Source organism: Scomber scombrus, chromosome 1 (assembly GCF_963691925.1).
Source record: "Scomber scombrus chromosome 1, fScoSco1.1, whole genome shotgun sequence".
NCBI classification, from domain to species: domain Eukaryota; kingdom Metazoa; phylum Chordata; class Actinopteri; order Scombriformes; family Scombridae; genus Scomber; species Scomber scombrus.
Genome location: NC_084970.1, coordinates 34,918,580 through 34,938,786, shown reverse-complemented (window position 1 = coordinate 34,938,786; position 20,207 = coordinate 34,918,580). Strand labels below are relative to the sequence as shown.

The following is a 20,207-nucleotide window of genomic DNA, read 5'->3' as shown; positions in this document are numbered from 1 at the left end:
CAAAAAAAACCTAAAAAAACAACAACAATCCAGGTCAAGGCACAGAGGATGTGAGCGAAGCATCACAGCCGGCCCCAGTTTTTAACTTTAAAGAAAAAACACTTGACCAAAATGTGAACTCTGAATATCTGTGATGCATTTTGAAAAACAACAGATTTAACGTGTAATAATTGAAGAAAAAGAAAAGAAAAAAAAACAGAAGGAAAATGTTTACAATTTTAGCCATTTGGTAAGCAGATGTGTTTTAAATTTGGGCAGGTTGTCGTCTGCTGACCTCATCGGCTTTCAAACCCGAGCGGTGACGACGAAACCTCCGCCGGGATTCGCCGAAACGAATGCACCTATTTGTAACGCACGAATGTTGCACAAGTGTTTTATGTTCTGGAAAACACCTTGAATTTCCAGTTTATTTATTAAAAAGTACACACACTTGATGAAGTCTCCGCTTCTGATTCATGACGCACCGAAAAACCATCTAACAGACTTTTTATTTATTTTGACTTTATTGCACCTTCATCTTCTTTTAAATGCCAGTTACAGTGAACTCGGATCATGTCGCTCTTATTGGAGATGTCAAAAAACTGACCAAAAGTTCTTAATGAGCCTGGACGATATTTATATTAACACCACTTTATTACTGACTTATGACTGTTAAACTATGAAGAGTTCTTTTGACAATTTACTTGTATCTTGTAGGAAAATTGGATACCTGCACCCTACTCTGACATTAAAGACACATAGGGCCTGATTTACTAAAGGTTTGTGTGTATAAAAATGTGTGCAGAACTTGACATCACCTGCAAAAAATTTGCAAGCTGATCTACTAACGCAGCGCACTGAAGCTTGCGTCTTTCAACTGTGCTAAAAGATAGTAAGCGCTGTCCATTTAGTAGTTTGCCATTATGAATGTAATATGAGGCGTTTTAACCCCAGTGTGCAAAATACAGGGAGGAGAAAATGCAAATATGTTATTTAGCACACGCATTGTGATTTACCAAACCTGAAGGTAATGTTGCTGACGGTAACTGTGTCTATAAATAATACCTTTGAAGGACCGGTATCAACCAGCTGTTACTATGGAGACGGAGACACAATGACAGAATACACACAGGACGGATGTTTTCCACTTATGTTAATATTTTTGGTTTTACTAACAGCATTGACTTCATCTCTAATACTCTCCCATATGTTGGTTTTTCTGGTAATATTAGTTTTTGTTATAACTCAATATATTAGTTAACCTCTTCCACTAGAACCTGATCACATTTCATTTTGCGCTTGCAGCTTTCTGCTCGTCCAAACTCTCCATTAAGACACAAAACTCCTTTAAATACTGCTGTCTGCACCTGTTTTCATTTACAGTTATTTTTAGTAGATCACCTGCAAAATGCACGCAAACTAAACATGCAATCTATTGCAACTGTGCACGCAATTTAGTACCCACTATTTGGGATCTTAATAAATCAGACCCTTATAGTATTTTTAGTCGCCACTTAGATCCAAACTGAAATATCTCAACTGTTGGAGAAATTTTGTACTTTTCCACTTTTTTTCTTCTTCTGCTTTACTTGAAATATCAACTTCTCAAATACATCTGTGCATGTTAGGGTTGGGTATCATTTAAAAAAATGATGATATAACAGTACCAATCCGAATACCTTTAAAGTGATACTGATACTGACTACTTCATTAGATACCCATTAACACATTTAGGTCTCTGTCTTTTATCTGGTGTAACAGGCGTGTAGTGTAGACTCACTTTAGAGTGTTTAGGTGGCATCTTGGCCGCTGAACTGCTAAGCGCGCTAACTCAAATTCACCACCACAGACGGGTTGTAGCTGCTGTGGCAGTGGACCAATCAAATGTTGCATTATGCATACATGCTTGCATTGATTGGCTGTGAGCAAGTCCACACAAATAGTCATATTTTCTAGCTCTGGGTGCAAAAAGGATCGATTGCAGGTATCGTTTGATGGGAGATGTTTTAATACTACTTGGTATCGATTTATTTCAGTCAATACCTTTTTAAAGGTTTTAGGGCATTTGAGATAATCAGACATCAGCTCTTAAATAAGGAAAACACAGACTTTGAAGCGTTGACCATGTGTAGCTAACACACATATCTGATGCAACAGTACATAAATAGCAGGAAACCAGAAAAAGCTGAATATGTTTTTCTTTTAAAGGCCAGAAAAGCTAATGGATTCACCCTGAAACAGAAACAGTCTGGACTCGACTGAAAATTGACTGAAATTAAAATTTTCATTTCCTCTATTGTGAAGATATTACGTGTCAAACTGACCACAAACAGCACAACATGAAAAACCTTATTGACACAGACTACAGAACAGACATCAGCTCTTCAATAAAGTAGAAAAAAACCCATATAGAGACTTTTGACTTGCAGCAAGGATTATTACGCATGTTCACCTCAAGTTTTGAAACGTTGACCACGTCTAGCTAACACAGACATCTAATTTAACTTTACATAAATAACAGGAAAGTTCCCTTTTTTAAGGCCAGACGAGGTCGCCCACTGTCCAGCAGCGGATTCAGACTTTACTCCAAATCAAGAACAGGAACATGGCAGTCTGGCCTCCATTGATAATAAATGGTAAGTAAAAAATGTCACTTCTTTTTTTTCTTTGGTGAGGAAATGAAACTTCAGACTAAATAAATAAATAAATTAACAACATTAGCAACGAAGGCTGGCAGGAAGCCATTTACGGGCAATCGAGACGAGCAGTTGGACAACAGGAAACCAGATAAAGATGAACGGGTTCCTGTAAAAAGCCAGATAAGATAACAGATTTCACACTTTACCACAAGTTAAAACAAACATGTAGAAATCTGGACGGTAACACTTCCTCTGTTGTGACTAAATAACACGTAACAAACTGTTCCCAAAATTAGCACAACGTGAACAACCTTAACGACAATGGCTACAAAGCAGGTGGCCATTTGAGATGAGCGGTCACTGACCATGTGTAGCTAACGCAGATATCTGATATAACAGCACATAAATAACCAGGAAACCAGAAAACGCTGAATAAGTTCCTTTTTAAAAGGTCAGACAGTGTATCAGTCTAGATTCAATTGATAACATTAAAAATAAATCTTTATTTTGTTGTTTACTTTTGAATTGCCCCGGCACGTCAGTCTCGGTCCGAGTGCACAAACCTCCCAAACAAAACGTAAGCGTTGCCATGGTGATGTTATCCTTTAAAAAATAAAATAAAAACCACAAGAGCGACGAGTTTCACTGCTGCGACACGTCAGCAGCTGGATTATAGAGACGAGTCTATCATCAGATGCCTCAGACTATAAACTGATATGTTTATTATTATTATTTATTATCATTATTATCATCAGATGCTTCAGACCGTCAATAAACTGTCTGAAATGTGTTTATTATTATTATTATTTATTATCATTATTATCATCAGATGCTTCAGACCGTCAATAAACTGTCTGAAATGTGTTTATTATTATTATTATTTATTATCATTATTATCATCAGATGCTTCAGACCGTCAATAAACTGTCTGAAATGTGTTTATTATTATTATTATTTATTATCATTATTATCATCAGATGCTTCAGACCGTCTATAAACTGTCTGAAATGTGCTGCTGCTGCTCGTCTGTTTATCCCTCCACAGTTTTTATAGAGAAGCAAAAATCCTGTTTTAATGTATAAAAACAGTAAATTAATGTTCTATCCGTTTTTCTTTTATAGGATGTGAACATTTTTAAAGCTCAATATATCAAAATGTGATGCTTTATAGTGAACAGGAGGTCTATTTATATATTAAAATAAGAATAGGTAAATTTTCCATTTAAATTTCTGGTTGAGCTCAGAAATAAAAATGTCATAAAAATGATATTTTAGTTGCTTTTTGTGATTTGATATGAACGAAACTGATTGTGTTTAATCAGCATGTGATATCGTCTCATATCGATCTCCGGCTCCTGAATCTAAATCATATATCGGCCGACTTTGTGATATCGGCCAACATCGAATCGTTGTCCATTGAATATCGTGAAGAAACTTGTGATTTACACTCCTAGTAGCGAACACACAGGTACCGTAAAACAAAAACGGTTTATGAGTCTATTTTGAGGATTGTCATACTGGGAAAACACTTTTTCTATTAAAGACTGGTTTATCTGAATGCACCAGTAGTTATTCATTTATAAACATATGTTTATATTCCAAAACGTTCTCAATTTACTTTTATTAGAAACACAATTAAAACACCCATATTACACCTGAAACAGTGTGTTGGGTTAATGGTTAATGGTCCGGTAATGATTTAACTGAACTGGTTCCGGTATATTAACTCAGACTGGGTTCAGGTTAGGCTGAGTTTCAATTGAACCTTTTAAAAGAACACAGTAACTTTATATATTTAACCTTTGTGTCGTCCTCCTGGGTCAAATTGACCCTGTCTCTTTTGACTGTTCCTTTCCTTTCCTTCCTTCCGTCTGTCCTTCCTTCCTCCCTCCTTCTCTTTCTATCCTTCCTCTTTCCTCCCTTCCTTCCTCCCTCCCTCCTTTCCTTCCTTCCTTTCCTTCTTTCTTTCCTCCCCCCTAGCTTCCTTCCTTCCTCTTTTCCTTTCTCCCTCCCTCCTTCTTTCTTTCCTTCCTTCCTTCCTCCTTCTTTCTATCCTTCCTCTTTCCTCCCTTCCTTCCTCCATCCATCCCTTTTTCCTTCCTTCCTCCCTCGTTTCCTTCCTTCCTTTCCTTCTTCTTTCCTCCCCCCTAGCTTCCTTCCTTCCTCTTTTCCTTTCTCCCTCCCTCCTTCTTTCTTTCCTCTCTCCTTTCCTTTCTTCCATCCTTCCTTGACTCGAGGACAACAGGAGGGTTAATACAGTGTGTAGCTGTTTGCTCACTGAGTCCTAAAAACTCTTCATCAGAGCTGTCGCTGTGCTCAAATAGATTACTGCACCCGAGTTGTGTCAGTTTGGTCTGTAATTCAATTCAATGCCATCATTAGCTGGAGCGTGCAGTGCAGTGCTGTTTATATAACGTTATAGTTCATAGGTGTGGACGCTCACATCGTTATCTTTATAGTTATAGTTATTGTTCTTAGTGTGGACGGCCTTTTACATTCCTATAATCACATTCAGATCCAACCTCTCTGTATTTTACTGGTGAATAGGACACACTGGAAGTCTGGCGAGGAGCCGTTCATTTCCTCGTATTTGAGGCGGGATCAACAAATGTCGATCATATGCTTCTGTACACTACTTGACAAACTTACAGCCAATCATATCAACGATACACAATGACGTATTCAGAGCCTGTAGGGAGCAGCGCCAACAAATCATTTTTATGAAGGAAATCATGTAGCGTAAGTTTTTGCCTTCCAGTTTATTCAGCACACAATCTACTGCTGCTTGGAACGGTTGCTGCAGCTCCGTGGCCGCCATGCTGGATGTAAACAGAGTCGCTCTACAGTCGTCATCATCTTGAGCCCGCCTCCCCCGTTCTGTGATTGGTTCCCTATCTCAGGTGAAGATTTTGTCTTGGTGGCCATGCTAACTTTCTGAGCGAAGTGGAATGTCGCTCGAATGATAGCATGAGTTTACTCGGGCTAATATATCGGTGTATAAGACGCACACACCTCACTTTTAAATGATAAAATATTGACTTAAAGATGCGTCTTATACATTGTTTTTTACGCTATCTGACATTAAATAAAAGGGAAACCAGAGAAAGCTTAAAAGGTCAGTCCAGCTAATTCACACATTACTGTAAATTAAGACCAGAAACACAATCATGAGGAAATAACACTTCAACACACACTTTTTTTGTTTTTGTTTTTTTAAATAAAAATGGTTTATTCTCTTTCAATATAGCTTTTGTTCAATCCATAGCAGAAAAGAGCCTCCATGTCACTCAGTGCTAATACCTGGAACTGGATCTCAGGTCACCGCCGTGTCGTAATGACGGACAAACGTCTGTACAGCACGACACCGGCTCGATAACGGATCCAACAGTCACTTTGCTCATTTTAAAAACAGGTTGAGGGAGATGTTGGGAGGAAGAGGAGGATGAGGAAGGAGGAACAGGTGGAGGAGGAGGAAGAGGAGGAGGAGAAGGAGAGGGGGAGTCAGATCTGATTTCAGACCCGATTCATCTGTGACTCGGATCGAGCAGCGTTTAAAGATTCCCTGGGCTTTTTTATGTTGGGATGAGTTTTTTAAATCCGTGCTTGTTTGTTTGTTTTTTTTATATGCTGCAAAAATTGACATCTTGCTCCAGTATGGCTGTTGATGTGGAGACAGAGGTTTCTGCCACGAAAAGGTCACAAGTTGAGGTAACAAAGATTCTTCCTGAACAGAGAGGAGAGAGAAAACACAGAAAAGTTAGGGTCAAAAAAATACAAATTCAACCAAAGTGCATTAATGGAGGTTTATTGCTGATGGACATCAGAGATAAATTATATCCTCAGGAAGTTTAATAATGTGGTTCACGCCTGTGCTATCAGATCTGACTGAGTTATGACTGTGAGAAAGACTTCTGACTCCACTTAACCTCACACAGCCTCATCTGTAACCCTCCAGCGCCCCCTTGGGGACACTTTTGGTTTTGCCCTGCATGTCAGGTGTCTAAAGAGGTTTCCCTCGCTGTAATCATTCCTCCTGTTCATACTGACTATTAAAAAATCTCCTTCTAGAGTGTGCTTTAACTGTAAGTGATAGGGGGGCAAAATCCACATTTAAAAGTAGATGATCAGCTTCTATTGAGCTTCATCAGTCTGAGTTAGTCATATCAAGTGATATCTGACACATTTACAGTCTTTTTAGTATCAAATTCCCTCTTAGTGTTTCCCTGTTGAGCTGTGGTGGAAGTATAGGAACAAAAAGACTTTGGTACTAAAAACACTGTAACGTTGAAACATAGAAGATGAAGATTTGACTAATTTGGCCGACTGAAGCTTCATATTAGCTTCAGATCAACTTTTAAATACTTCTTCTTTTTTTTTTACACAGAAGGAGGACTGTGGATTTAGTCCTCCATCACTTCCATTGTAAGAGCATTATGAAGGGATCTTCTAATGGTCAGTATGAACAGGAGGAATCATTACAGCAAGAAAAACAGCTTTAATGTTCATTTAGGGTCCTGACTGTTGTTTTAAGGCTGAGAACTCAGTTAAGAAGAGGAGAGAATCTGTTTATGAGCAAAAAGCTGACCAAACTATTGAATATAACTTTTTTTTATTTAAATCTATAAGAGTTACAGAGATGTAGAGATTCGGGGGGAAACAACACTGTGTGTATTTACCTGCTCTCTGGTTATCATGTTGCATTCGAGCTGCTTATTGCCTTTGTGCCGTCTGTGTTGGCGTTTGCGTGTTCCTTCACCACAGGATCTGAGAGGTAAAAAACACTCACCGTCAATTTCATCTACATCATCATCAGTTAAAGGACAAATTCATTCACATTAACGACACACGGTCAGCTTATCTGCAACAACAGCGGCTCGCTACCTAATGTAGCAAGACAAGCGTTTGACAAGAGTTTGGAGGAAATGAGAACTATTTATTTACTTTTTATTCTATTTTATTGTATTTGTAAAAAATGTTTTCTTTTTTTACCGTAACTTTTAATAAACCTTTTGTCTTATTTTCGCTTATTTTACTTTATAATTTCAATTTATATCATTCTTTTTCTTACTTGCATGCATAAGTCTAATTTTTTGTCTTTATTGTGTTTCACATAAAAGTAAATTGAGAAAGTTTTGGAGTAGAAACATCTGTGTTTATAAATGAAAAGTGACTGGTGTATTTAAATAAACCTTTAAAAGATATAGACTGCGACCGGTTTTTACGGACGTCAATAAGATAAATTCACGTACGAATTAATGTCACGAAAATAACACCCCCCTCCACTGGTGATGGATTTAATTCACTTACACACATATTAACACAATCTAAAAAAAAAAAAGAATATAAATGAGATAAAAGGTCTATGCTCCATTTCTCATATTTAATGAGTTGTTTTTCAGGTGCGACTCACAGAAGTACGGGTGCTGCATGGCCTCGACTGCTGTCAGCCTCTGTTGGTGATCGTAGCGCAGCAGCTTGTCCAGCAGGTCCAGAGCCTCCGGACTCACCAGGTGCTGGTTCTCCGTCTGGATGAACTGCTCCCAACGCTTCCGTGTTTGTCTGAAAAACACACAAAAAAACCCCAGATTTTAATTAATTCTAGTTTTATTATATAAGAATTATTATATAATACAAATAAAGTTATTATTATATTTGTTTTGATGTTTTAAAATGTTCTTTCTATCTATTATCATCATCTGCTGTAATGTGCTTATTCTACCACTAGGTGGCACAAAAAGGTGTGTATGAATGAGGACAACAGGTAAATTTGTTTCCACATGCAGCACTTTTCTTTCTCTTCAGTTAGATTTGTGTTTGTTTATGTTTGAAATTCAAATTGAAGCTAATTTGTTAACACGCTGAGCTCCTCTAACAATGAAGATCATTTTACGGCTCTATGTGCGAAAAGCAGAAGGTTTGAATACATTTAACCCTCCTGTTGTCCTCAAGTCAAGGTAGGAAGGGAGGAAGAAGGAAGGAAAGGAGGGAGGAAGGAAGGAAAGAGGGAGGAAGGAAGAAGGGAGGAAGGAAAAAAGGAAAGGAAGGGAGTAATGAGGAAGGAAGAAAGGAAGGGAGGAAACAAAAGAAGGAAAGGAAGAAGGGAGGACAGAGGAAGGTAGGAGGGAGGAAGAAAGGGAGGGAGGGAGAAAGGAAAAGAGGGAGGAAGGAAAGAAGTACAGAGGAAAGAAGGAAGGTAGGGGGGAGGGAGGAAAGAAGGAAGGAAGGAAGGAGGGAAGGAGAGAAGGAGGGAGGGAGGAAGGACAAGGAAGGGAGGAAAGAGAGAGGAAGGAAAGAAAGAGAGAAGGAGGGAGGGAGGGAGGACAGAAGGAAAGAAGGAACAGTCAAAACAGACGGGGTAAATTTGACCCGGGAGGACGACAGGAAGGTTAAATGAGTTTCTGATCATAAAACGTCATTTGAGGAAAAAAACGACGCCTCCGTTACAGCATCACTTTTATCTTCCCTTCCCGCCGCTGATACTCACTGTCCCAGCAGGTCTTTGAAACGAGTGTCCAGTTCTATGTGATATTTGTGCAGGTAGCCGAAAAGCTCGTCGGTGCCCAGGACCTTAGCGATGCGCACCAGCTGGGACAAAAAACAAGATAAAAAGCAACATTTAATACATCATTTATATATCTCACACTCCTTTTATTGCTATTATTAAGTCTAATATGTCATTTAATACATCATTTATATATCTCACTTTCCTTTTATTGCTATTATTAAGTCTAATATGTCATTTAATACATCATTTATATTCTCACATTCCGTTTTTACATCTCACATTCCGTTTATATCTCACATTCCATTGTTTATAAATCTCATTCCGTTTATATATCTCTCATTCCATTTATACATCTCTCATTCCGTTTATATATCTCATTCCGTTTATATATCTCGCATTCCGTTTATACATCTCATTCCGTTTATATATCTCGCATTCCGTTTATACATCTCATTCCGTTTATACATCTCATTCCATTGATACATCTCGCATTCCGTTTATATATCTCTCATTCCGTTTATACATCTCATTCCGTTTATACATCTCGCATTCCGTTTATATATCTCTCATTCCGTTTATATATCTCTCATTCCGTTTATACATCTCATTCCGTTTATATATCTCACATTCCGTTTATACATCTCTCATTCCGTTTATACATCTCACATTCCGTTTATACATCTCTCATTCCGTTTATACATCTCTCATTCCGTTTATACATCTCATTCCGTTTATATATCTCACATTCCGTTTATACATCTCTCATTCCGTTTATACATCTCTCATTCCGTTTATATATCTCACATTCCGTTTATACATCTCTCATTCCGTTTATACATCTCACATTCCGTTTATATATCTCATTCCGTTTATATATCTCACATTCCGTTTATACATCTCTCATTCCGTTTATACATCTCACATTCCGTTTATATATCTCACATTCCGTTTATACATCTCACATTCCGTTTATTGCAATTATTAAGTCTAATATGTCATTTAAAACATCATTTATATATCTCACATTCCTTTTATTCCTTCCTTAATTTGACCCAAGAGGACGACACGAAGGTTAAAGCTTTTTTTCAGCTTTTATTTATTATCTGATATATATGATATTTTATATTAAAGACAGTCATTGTCAGATTAATTGATGATAAAAAAATAATTGTAAATAAAAAGTGTAGTTTACAGATGTACAACATTTCCTGGCTGCCTGCAAATAATGTGGATATTTATGGATATATTCTGTATTTATGAGATTATCGGCTAATAAATCCACTATTGGTCAGACGCTAGTAATTATAAATAATAAGACGTTTTAATACTTTTTTAAGGAAACTGAATACTTTTAAAGACTTTTCAACTCCCTGATTTCTGTCCCAATCTGAAGTTTTTTGATTTTAGTGCCAGCATCATTTTTGTAATCTTCCATTGAGAGGAAAGATGGATCAGTATCGGACACGTTACCTGGTCATAGTTGTCCTGGCCATGAAAAAAAGGTTCCTTCAGAAAGATCATGCTGGCCAACATACAGCCTAGACTCCACATGTCCAAACTATAGTCATACATCTGTTGAGGGGGGGGAGAAACAAAGGATGAGTCATACAGTGAGGATGAGGATGATGATGATGATGATGATGATGATGATGATGATGATGGTGATTTAAAATGAAGATAAGACATCAGGGAAGTGTTTGTGTTTCGGTACCTGATAGTCCACTAGCAGCTCCGGGCCTTTGAAATAGCGAGAGGCGACCCTCACGTTGTATTCCTGAGCAGGATGGTAAAATTCTGCCAAACCCCAATCTATAAGACGCAGCTGTGGAGAGAAAACACACTTTATAAAACCTCATTTAAAACCTTTTTAGAACTTTTTTAACCTTCGTGTCGTCCTCCCGGGTCATTGACCCCGTCTGTTTTGACTGTTCCTTCTTTCCTGAGGCCAACGTGGAAGTAACTTAAAACTGCATTCTATCAAAAGGCCACCAGGGGGCGACCATTTTGGTGTCAAAAGGACTTCCGTCTCTATACAAGTCAATGGAGAATTCACCAACTTCTCACTTGATTTCTAACCTCAGTAAACGTTTTCAAAATGTGTTTATGGTCTCAATCGCTAGTTTAAAGCCTTTTTCAATGCAGTATGATGTTCATTTGGGACATTTTGGCCTCCCTGATTTTATATTTGACGATAAAGCAGGGTATGCATTAGGGCGTGGCTACGTCGTGATTGACAGGTTGATTGGTTCACAGGTTCAGGAGGGTGCCTCATGCTCCTCCTGATACCCATATAAGTAGAATCCCTGTTTTTATTTTTCCCAGCATGCACCTGAAATTTTCAAGATGGCGCTGCTCAGATCCGATACTATTGGCTTCCGAGCAGCAGTCCACAAACCAATGGGTGACGTCACGGATGTTACGTCCATTTCTTATATACAGTCTATGGTTTTAACCCCAGTGTGCAAAACCGTACCTTTCTCATCTGGTGGTCGATCATCACATTGTGGGGCTTCACGTCCCTGTGCATGATGCCCATACTGTGACAGTAGTCCAGAGCCTGCAAGATATCAGACAAGAGACACATTCAGTTCATTAATAAGCATCATCTGCTCTGTGTTGGTTTTAAATGTGCATCACTAGTTGATGGTGTCTTATAGATTCTGCACAGAGTCGATCTGTTCTGATCCATCGAGACATCATCATACGTTGGTTCAGGTTATTCTTATTTTCATTATCAATCAAACATTCAGTTATGTTTCTGATTCGATTCATCGTTTATTCTTTAAATGGTGTTGGGGGGGGGAAATGACCAATCCAGAGCTGAAGGTGACTTATTTTAATATTATTTGTTTTGTCTGAACAACAGTCAAATTATTAATTTTACACAATAAAGTTTATTATTAACCTGTAAAATATCACAGCCTCAATTACATATCTTTATGTAAAGTGTTTTGATAACCACATGAGAAAAAATGTGGTTATGTGTATAATCTTTATGAGGGTCAGTGACATATAAGGGTTGGCAAGATGAGCAATTCAACAATATCTTTAAAATAGTTTTAAAAGCAGCATCAGGTTTGTTTAAATGTACATTTAGTATTTTTGTTGGTTTTATATCATTTGAAATGACATTTGCATCATTTTTTAACCATAAGTAAGACTGAATGCTCCTGAAAATGTCAAATGGTGTAACCACAAAATAATGATTTATATTACATATTTTATCATCTACAGTGTATTTAAGTGGACTTATACTAATAATGACTTCAAATGTTTCCTGGTCTCCATGGTTACCAGATGAAATGTAATATTTAGAACAGTTGTATTCCATTACCTTTATTTAATATAAAAGTTATAATGTAAGATCATGCCAAACTAGTTGATATGGTGTTTTATTGACAATTTACTGTTTTTAAGCAAGTTGAATTATTTGGTACAAAGTTTTTATGGTTACACCACTTAGACATTTTTACCATAATCCTCTAATATATTCTCTCAAAATGGATTAAAAGCAGAAATTTGATGCTGGGTCCACAAAAAAAGAATGTGTGCAAATTATTCATACGTTTATTTTCACATTTTAACCCCTTTAAATTTGACTAAACCACATGAACACAAAACCATCATTTACCCATATGTCACATTATCAGCCAATATATCGACATCAGGATTTCGTTGTCTGAGTTAAAAAGTGGTGAATAAATCCGTTTAAATAAAATAAACAGAAGAAAAAGAAGATTTTTTTTTTTTTTACCTTGAGCAGCTCATACATGTAGTAACGGATATCATAGTCTGTCAGCTTCTGGTAAAGCTCCTGTGGGACAGATGGAAGACGTATGAAAGGTTGATCACATGACATCGGCGGACATTTCTCCATACATGTACTACAGTAACTGCAGGGTTATGCATTGTATTAATAATGGATATTGATGCCTGGTGCATGAATGGTAAAACTTGCTGGTAGTTGTGATTGTATGAAATTCGGCCAAACTAACAAAAAGTACCTTAAAATCTGTGTTATTGATGCACTCAAAGACAAGCGCTGGTGTTCTGGACTGCGAAGAGAGGACAAACACGAGGCTTAAAACTCAGGAGAACAGCAGGTAGGTGGAGATCTTTATCACACACACACACACACACACACACACACACACACACACACACACACACACACACACACACACACACACACACACACACAGTTACAAGCATGGACTGGATTACAACTGCTTGCGTGCCGACATGCAGCGGAAGTGACCCGCAGGAGTCTCCACTCACCACCGGGTCTTTGACCGTGTCCACCAGGCGGATGATGTTGGTCCCGCCGCGCAAGTTTTCAAGAATCTTAATTTCACGTTTGATCTTCTTCTTCTTGACGGGCTGCGGGAGAAAAGTTTAACACAGCGTGGATCTGTTAATATACTGCAGGAAAAAAACAAACTCTTCACTATATAACGCTCACACACACACACACACACACACACACACACACTAAAAGGCAAGTATTTGGAGTTGGTTGTTGCTTCTTTAAAGAAAAGGTTAATTTCTCAGTTCTCCCTCTCTGTAATCATTCCTCCTGTTCATACTGACTATTAAATGATCTCCTTCAAATGTGTTTTCAATGTAAAGTGATGGAGGATAAAATCCACAGTGTGTCCACACAGTCATTTAACCTCCTGTTGTCCTCTAGTCAAGGAAGGAAGGGAGGAAGAAGGAAGGAAAGGAGGGAGGAAGGGAGGAAGAAGGAAGGGAGGAAGAAGGAAGGAAAGGAGGGAGGGAGGAAGGAAGGAAAGGAGGAAGGAAGAAGGAAGGAAAGGAGAAAGGAAGGAAGGAAGAAAGGAGGGAGGAAAGAAAGAGAGGAGGGAGGGAAGGAGAAAGGAAAAGAGATGTTTTTATTCATCTGTTTTTTTTCATCTGTTTTTATTCTCATGTTGGAAATAAATAAACTCAAACTCAACAGTCTGAAGTTGAATGTTGTGACGATAATTATGCTGCAAAAACCTACAAAATGGAGCAAACTTCAAAAAGGTAGACGTAAACATGAACTATAATCACCACCAACATCATAAGCACATACCACAAAAATAACTAAGAAATAAAAGGACTCACTTTGAGGATTTTCACCACCACTTTTTCATTGTTGGTCACATTTATGGCCTCGAATACTTCGCTGTACTTCCCTCGACCCAACTTACGCACCAACTGATAGTTGTCTTGATTGCTGGAGAGAAAAAAGAAAAGAGTGGAAGAAAGAAGAAGAAGAAGAAGAGAGAAAACAACATTTAATAACACATGTTTGGAATGTAGGAGAAGTTTCAACATTTTATATAACAACAGTGCAGCAATTTATTATTATTAAAGGAGGAGTTCACACATTTTTCCAAGTTTGTGTTTTATAGTCTGTTAAATCTGGCTTTCAATTGAATTGTATTTTATGTATTAATGTCTTTTGTTTTCTATTTTAGCCTGTTTTACTACTTGGGATTATTCAGTTAATTCTGTTTATTCTATTTTATTATTTTCTTCTTCATAACTCACCTTATATGTCTGTTTTACTTTATTATTTTTACTCTTTAACTCCTAATATTTCTGGTTTTACCCACTTTTTTTTATTTTTAAAACATTTTTTATCAATCTTTTTTTTAACTTTTTGATTTGATTTGACTGTTTTTATTGTATGGCTATTATTTTAACTCATATTTTAAGTATTTTTATTTATTTTATATGTAATTTTATGCCTCATGTCAGCTGTTATATCTTTATTTATTCTTCTGTACAGCACGTTGGTCCACTGTGGTTGTTTTAAAGTACTTAACAAATAAAGTTGGATTGGATTTTATTTTATTGATTGATTGAAGTTGATGATTACAAATCGCTTCAATTACTCAAGTATTACATTTAAAAGATAAGATAATCCTTTATTAGTCCCACGATGGTATTACAGCAGCAACTGGATAGTAAAAATAGAAAAAGCATCGATAAAAAGAATAAAGAAGAAGAAATAATAAGTGAACAAGCAATAAAAACAATGATAGTAAAAAATATAGTTAAAGAAACTTTATGTAGAAGAATATAATACAGAGAAGAAATGTAAATCTTTGTTTTTAAAAAAAGCTGGAATCAATGATGTTTGAAAAAGATGACTAAATGTACCGCTTATGTTTTTCCTTTTATATATTTTTTAGTTTTAATCTGTTTTTTAATAGTTTTTCTTGCTTCTACCTCAATGATTTAATGTTTAGATTTGTTTTATTCATGTGAAGCACTTGTGTGAAAGATTCTGACTAAAAACAATGAATTTATCTGTAAAACGTTGCTTATTAATGTCCCATTGATGGAAAAAAAGCAATGATAAATCATTTAGGGCGTACTCACACTAGGCAATCGTACGTTTGCCCCCTAAAATCCGGATTATTTGGCTAGTGTGAGTGCAAGTGTACCGTGCTTGAGTACAGTACACTTGGTCTCGCATGCGCACTAGGGATTCATATTTTTCCCGAAAATAAGACATTTTAAATGCCGGGAAAAGAAGCCAATTTTCCAGGGAATCCCGGGAAATCGACGATTTTTAAAAGGCAACACTAGCTGAGCCCTGGTCATTTCACAAGCAACACTAAATGCAACGTGGAGACATTATGTATGTATGGGTTCCCAATCCAACCATTTTTTGTGTATTATTGTATCATTATTAAGGCAAAAGAACTCAATTTATGTCCATCGACATTATAATGAAAAGGCTATAGGCTTAATATTAGTTTGCATCCAGCGTGCTGCGTGGACTTCATTACATCTGCTGCACCGCTGCTACCACAATTATGAAATGCTAAGTTTATTGTCTGTGACTGTGACCCTCATAAAAGTAATATTTTACAAATCTGCATTATATAAACGAAATTCATCAAGTCATTTGGCGACTTCTAAGTCATTAAACTAAGTCTTACTTTTACTGGAGTAAAGAGTTGAATCATTACTTCTGCTTTTACTCTTTTTTTATCTAGTATCTAGTACTGCATATTACACAGGCATGACTCAGAAGAACAAGCTTGCACTTTTTAATCATAGTGCGTTGTGTTAATTGATCGGTTGTGTTGTTTTACCGGCGCACAGCACGCGAACACACACCTGTGCATGTTTTATGAGAATAAACTGTCTATATGTTTTTGCGCAACCGTGCTTGAGTACACTTGGGTTTGAGGTAATGTGAGTGCGGGCCAGCGGGGGACAGGGGAGGGGGGACATCCAACTGGCCCTAGTGTGAGTGCGCCCTTAATCTCTATGTGTTTGTATCTTTATCTTCCTGTACTTGCATTTTAACTGTGTATAAGTGAACTAAATGCATTTAAAGTAGATGATCAGCTTCTATTGAGCTTCATCAGTCTGAGTTAGTCATATCAAGTGATATCTGACACATTTACAGTCTTTTTAGCATCAGATTCCCTCTGAGTGTTTCCCTGTTGAGCTGTGGTGGAAGTATAGTAACAAAAAGACTTTGGCATTAAAAACACTGTAATGTTGAAACATAGAAGATGAAGATTTGACTCATTTGTGACCACTGAATCAACTTTTAAATACTTTTTTTTTTTTAAGGCACAGAAGGAGGACTGTGGCTTTACCTCCAGTTTGGCACGTGTGCGTCATAGTCCCAGTATTCTCTGTTCTTCTGTGTGTTGACATCGGTGTACACCCGAGCCTTACTGCTGGCCGGCGTTGATCCGGGCATCGCTAGCTTTGAGGCTCCGTGTCGAGGACCTCGGCCTTGCGCTGAATACCTCTCGGCCCGGTACTGGAAGGCGGAGCAGCGACTCTCCAGAATATGCGGCTCTAAGACCTCTATGCCGTGCTTACCATTGGCTTTGGCTGCTTGTGCTTTGTGATGAAAGGCGTCAGGCCGGTCTGACGCAGCTGTGGTGCAGACGGAGAGCGCGACGATGACGGAGTGCGTGAAGCCCCTGAGGAGGAAGTTAGGCAGGAAGGGATGAAGACCCGCCAGCTGCAGGAAGACAAGATGAGAGGAGAGAGAGAGTTAGAGAGAGAGAGAGGAGGGAGAAAGAGGAGAGGAGAAAGAGAGAGGAGGGAGAAAGAGGACAGGAGAGAGAGAGGAGGGGGAAAGAGGAGAGGAGAGAGAGAGAGTTAGAGAGAGAGAGGAGGGAGAAAGAAGAGACGAGAGAGAAAGAGAGGAGGGAGAAAGAGGAGAGGAGTGAGAGAGAGAGAGTTAGAGAGAGAGAGGAGGGAGAAAGAAGAGAGGAGAGAGGAAGAGAGGAGGGAGAAAGAGGAGGGGAGAGAGAGAGAGGAGGGAGAAAGAGGACAGGAGAGAGAGAGGAGGGAGAAAGAGGAGAGGAGAGAGAAAGAGAGGAGGGAGAAAGAGGACAGGAGAGAGAGAGGAGGGAGAAAGAAGAGAGGAGAGAGAAAGAGAGGAGAGAGAAAGAGGAGAGAGAGAAAGAGAGAGGAGGGATAAAGAGGAGAGGAGAGAGAGAGAGAGGAGGGAGAAAGAGGACAGGAGAGAGAAAGAGGAGAGAGAGAAAGAGAGAGGGGGGAGAAAGAGGAGAGGCTCAGGAGAGAAATGCAAATAAAAGGATGCAACAACAGGGTAGATGGCTTCCAGACTACAACAGACCAGGTCCAGCTGTCAGACCTGGACTACATCATCATGGAGACTCTTTAAAACCCAGTTTCCAAGTCTGGGAACATATTTTATTATGAGAACAGAGTTTAGTGTGATTTCACTGCTTTTTCTCCACTCTGAAAACACTATTTATTACACTCACACTAGATTATTACCATCATTAAGGCTGGAACTTGCAATTATCTTCATTATCAATTAATATGTCAATGATTTTCTTGATTAATGGGTCTATAAAATGTTAATAAATGTTTCCTAAAGCTCAAGATGATGTTCTTAAATGTCCCGACAGAAACAATCCACAACCAATAAACACATTTAGTATAAAAGAAGACTAGATAAAAATATTCACGTTTGAGTATTTATTTCTTAAAATGATTGATTATTAAAATAGTTGTTGAGTCATCTTCTGCTCATCGACTACTCTGTTAAACTTATTCATAGCAGGACTAAATTATTATGCTAGGCCGCAATCTAAACGATAATAGTTAATGGTTTAATTCATCGTTTTACCAATAAAATATCCAAACATTTAAATAAAAACCCAAAGATATTAGTTTAGTAATATGTATGACAAAGAAAAAGCATCAAATCCTCACATTTGAGAAGCTGCAGCCTGCAAATTTTGGGCATTTCATCTAGAAAAATTATATCAACTATCAATAATAGCTGCCAATAATTGACTAATCGTTGCAGCTCTGCTAAAAAAAAATTAAAAAAAATTAAAAAAACACAGTACATTTAAACTTGTCCAATCTGGATGGATTTTCCATGAACCGTGAAAGTGATGAAATTATTGTATTATTGTTTTGTTGTTGTTGTCATTATCATCATGGCCATTTCTTGTCATTATAGGTGTCATGATTACTTACTAATTACGTCTTATAATTGGGATGATGATTTGGAATAGAGGAATTATGTTTATTGTTGTTGTTTTGTTTTTCTTTCATTCCTTAATTTGTCTTTGACTGGTGCATGTCTTTTCATTTTGTCTGATAATGTTTTTCTCTTTTTTTTTATTCACATGTTAGAAATAAACTAAATAAAAAAAAGAATTAAGGATAAATACTAAATACATGCTGGTTGCAGCTTGTAAAATGTGCCAAAGTTTCAAATTTGTGACAGAAAAAAGTGAAATTTTGCTGCTGTTCTTACATCTAAACCAACATCTGGATGACAAAAAACACAATATATTTAAGATTTGTCACATCTGTCCCACACTGGTGTAAAATATCTCTTTAAACACATGCAGAATAAAACAGTAGTTTAACAGGTGTTATGTTTAATTTCGTCTCCCAGTCAGAATCACCTCTTTTATCAAAACTATGAATGATAATTTCTGTCACGACACAGGCTCCCCAGGGCCCTTTCCACCCACCAAAACCTACTATTTTACCAATCTAAAAATTAAACAAATTACCAAACAACTATTCTGGTAATCAAATTATGATTTTGAAATTTTATTTTTAGGGGAAAATACTAAACACATGCTGGTTGCAGCTTGTTAAATATGCTTCAGTGGCAGATTAGTGACAGAAATTATGTCACATTTTGCTGTTTTTCTTACATCTAAACCAACATCTGGATGAAAAAAAATAATGCATTTAAGATTTGTCCCATCTGTCCCACACTGGTGTAAAATATAAGATCTAATAAAACACTAGTTTAACAGGTGTTACGTTATATTTCGTCTCCCTGTCAGATTTAGCTCTTTTATCAATACTATTAATGATGATTTCTGTCCCCGGGGCCATTCCCACCCACCAAAACCTACTGTTATACAAACCTAAAAAACATTTTAACATTATACAAACATTTATACATATTATTTACCTATTCCTATAAAGCTATCTCCAAATTAAAACCTCTAATTCCTTCATCTTTTCCGACCCCTGCACACAGCTAGCTTATTAACCTAGCTTCACTTAGCATGAATAAAAACATCAAAATTATAAAAAAGAAAGTAGCAAGATACATAAACATATATATGGTTAGATTCGCATGATTGTGTACATTAAATGTGTGTCGATAAAACACAGTTAATCCCAGTAGAAATAGTGAAAGAGTGAAATGTTTAAGGGTTAAAGTTAGCCGGCTAACCTCGTCTTAGCTCCGCAGCAGCAGCCTCCTCTTCCTCACTGTTCCCTCCTCTTCCTCCTCTCAGGGTTAGAGATACTGTGTGTGATGATGATGTCCAATTAATCCAGATTAGATATGGTGGTGGTGAGACATCTAGCAGCAGAGGTTTTTAGATTTTATAGCAAAGAAAACAGGAGGATCTTCCTTTCTGCGGTAAACATCACCCGGAAGTGAATCAAATAGCTCGGTGACCTGAAAATCCATAACCGGCTAATGATCGATTAATGATCGATTAATAACCGACTGTGACGTGAAATAACACAGTGATGCAAAGTAACTAAGATAATTTTGAGGTACTTGTGGTTTACCTTAGTATTTATATGTTA

At 37.4% G+C, this 20,207-nt stretch overlaps 1 protein-coding gene across 1 annotated transcript; it reads right to left on the bottom strand.

Annotated features, from left to right (window-relative positions):
• Window positions 1–5,817: 5,817 nt before the first annotated feature.
• On the bottom strand, window positions 5,818–20,035 carry LOC134005338 (casein kinase II subunit alpha'-like). The gene is made up of 13 exons (XM_062444614.1): window positions 19,843–20,035; window positions 16,736–17,112; window positions 14,232–14,343; window positions 13,401–13,502; window positions 13,127–13,177; window positions 12,877–12,936; window positions 11,596–11,679; window positions 10,834–10,944; window positions 10,593–10,694; window positions 9,102–9,202; window positions 8,028–8,176; window positions 7,294–7,381; window positions 5,818–6,341 (listed from the first exon to the last, which is right to left on the bottom strand). Exons 2-12 carry the CDS (start codon window positions 16,840–16,842, stop codon window positions 7,308–7,310), a joined length of 1,053 nt encoding a protein of 350 aa, XP_062300598.1. The 5' UTR covers window positions 16,843–17,112; window positions 19,843–20,035; the 3' UTR covers window positions 5,818–6,341; window positions 7,294–7,307.
• Window positions 20,036–20,207: the final 172 nt, after the last annotated feature.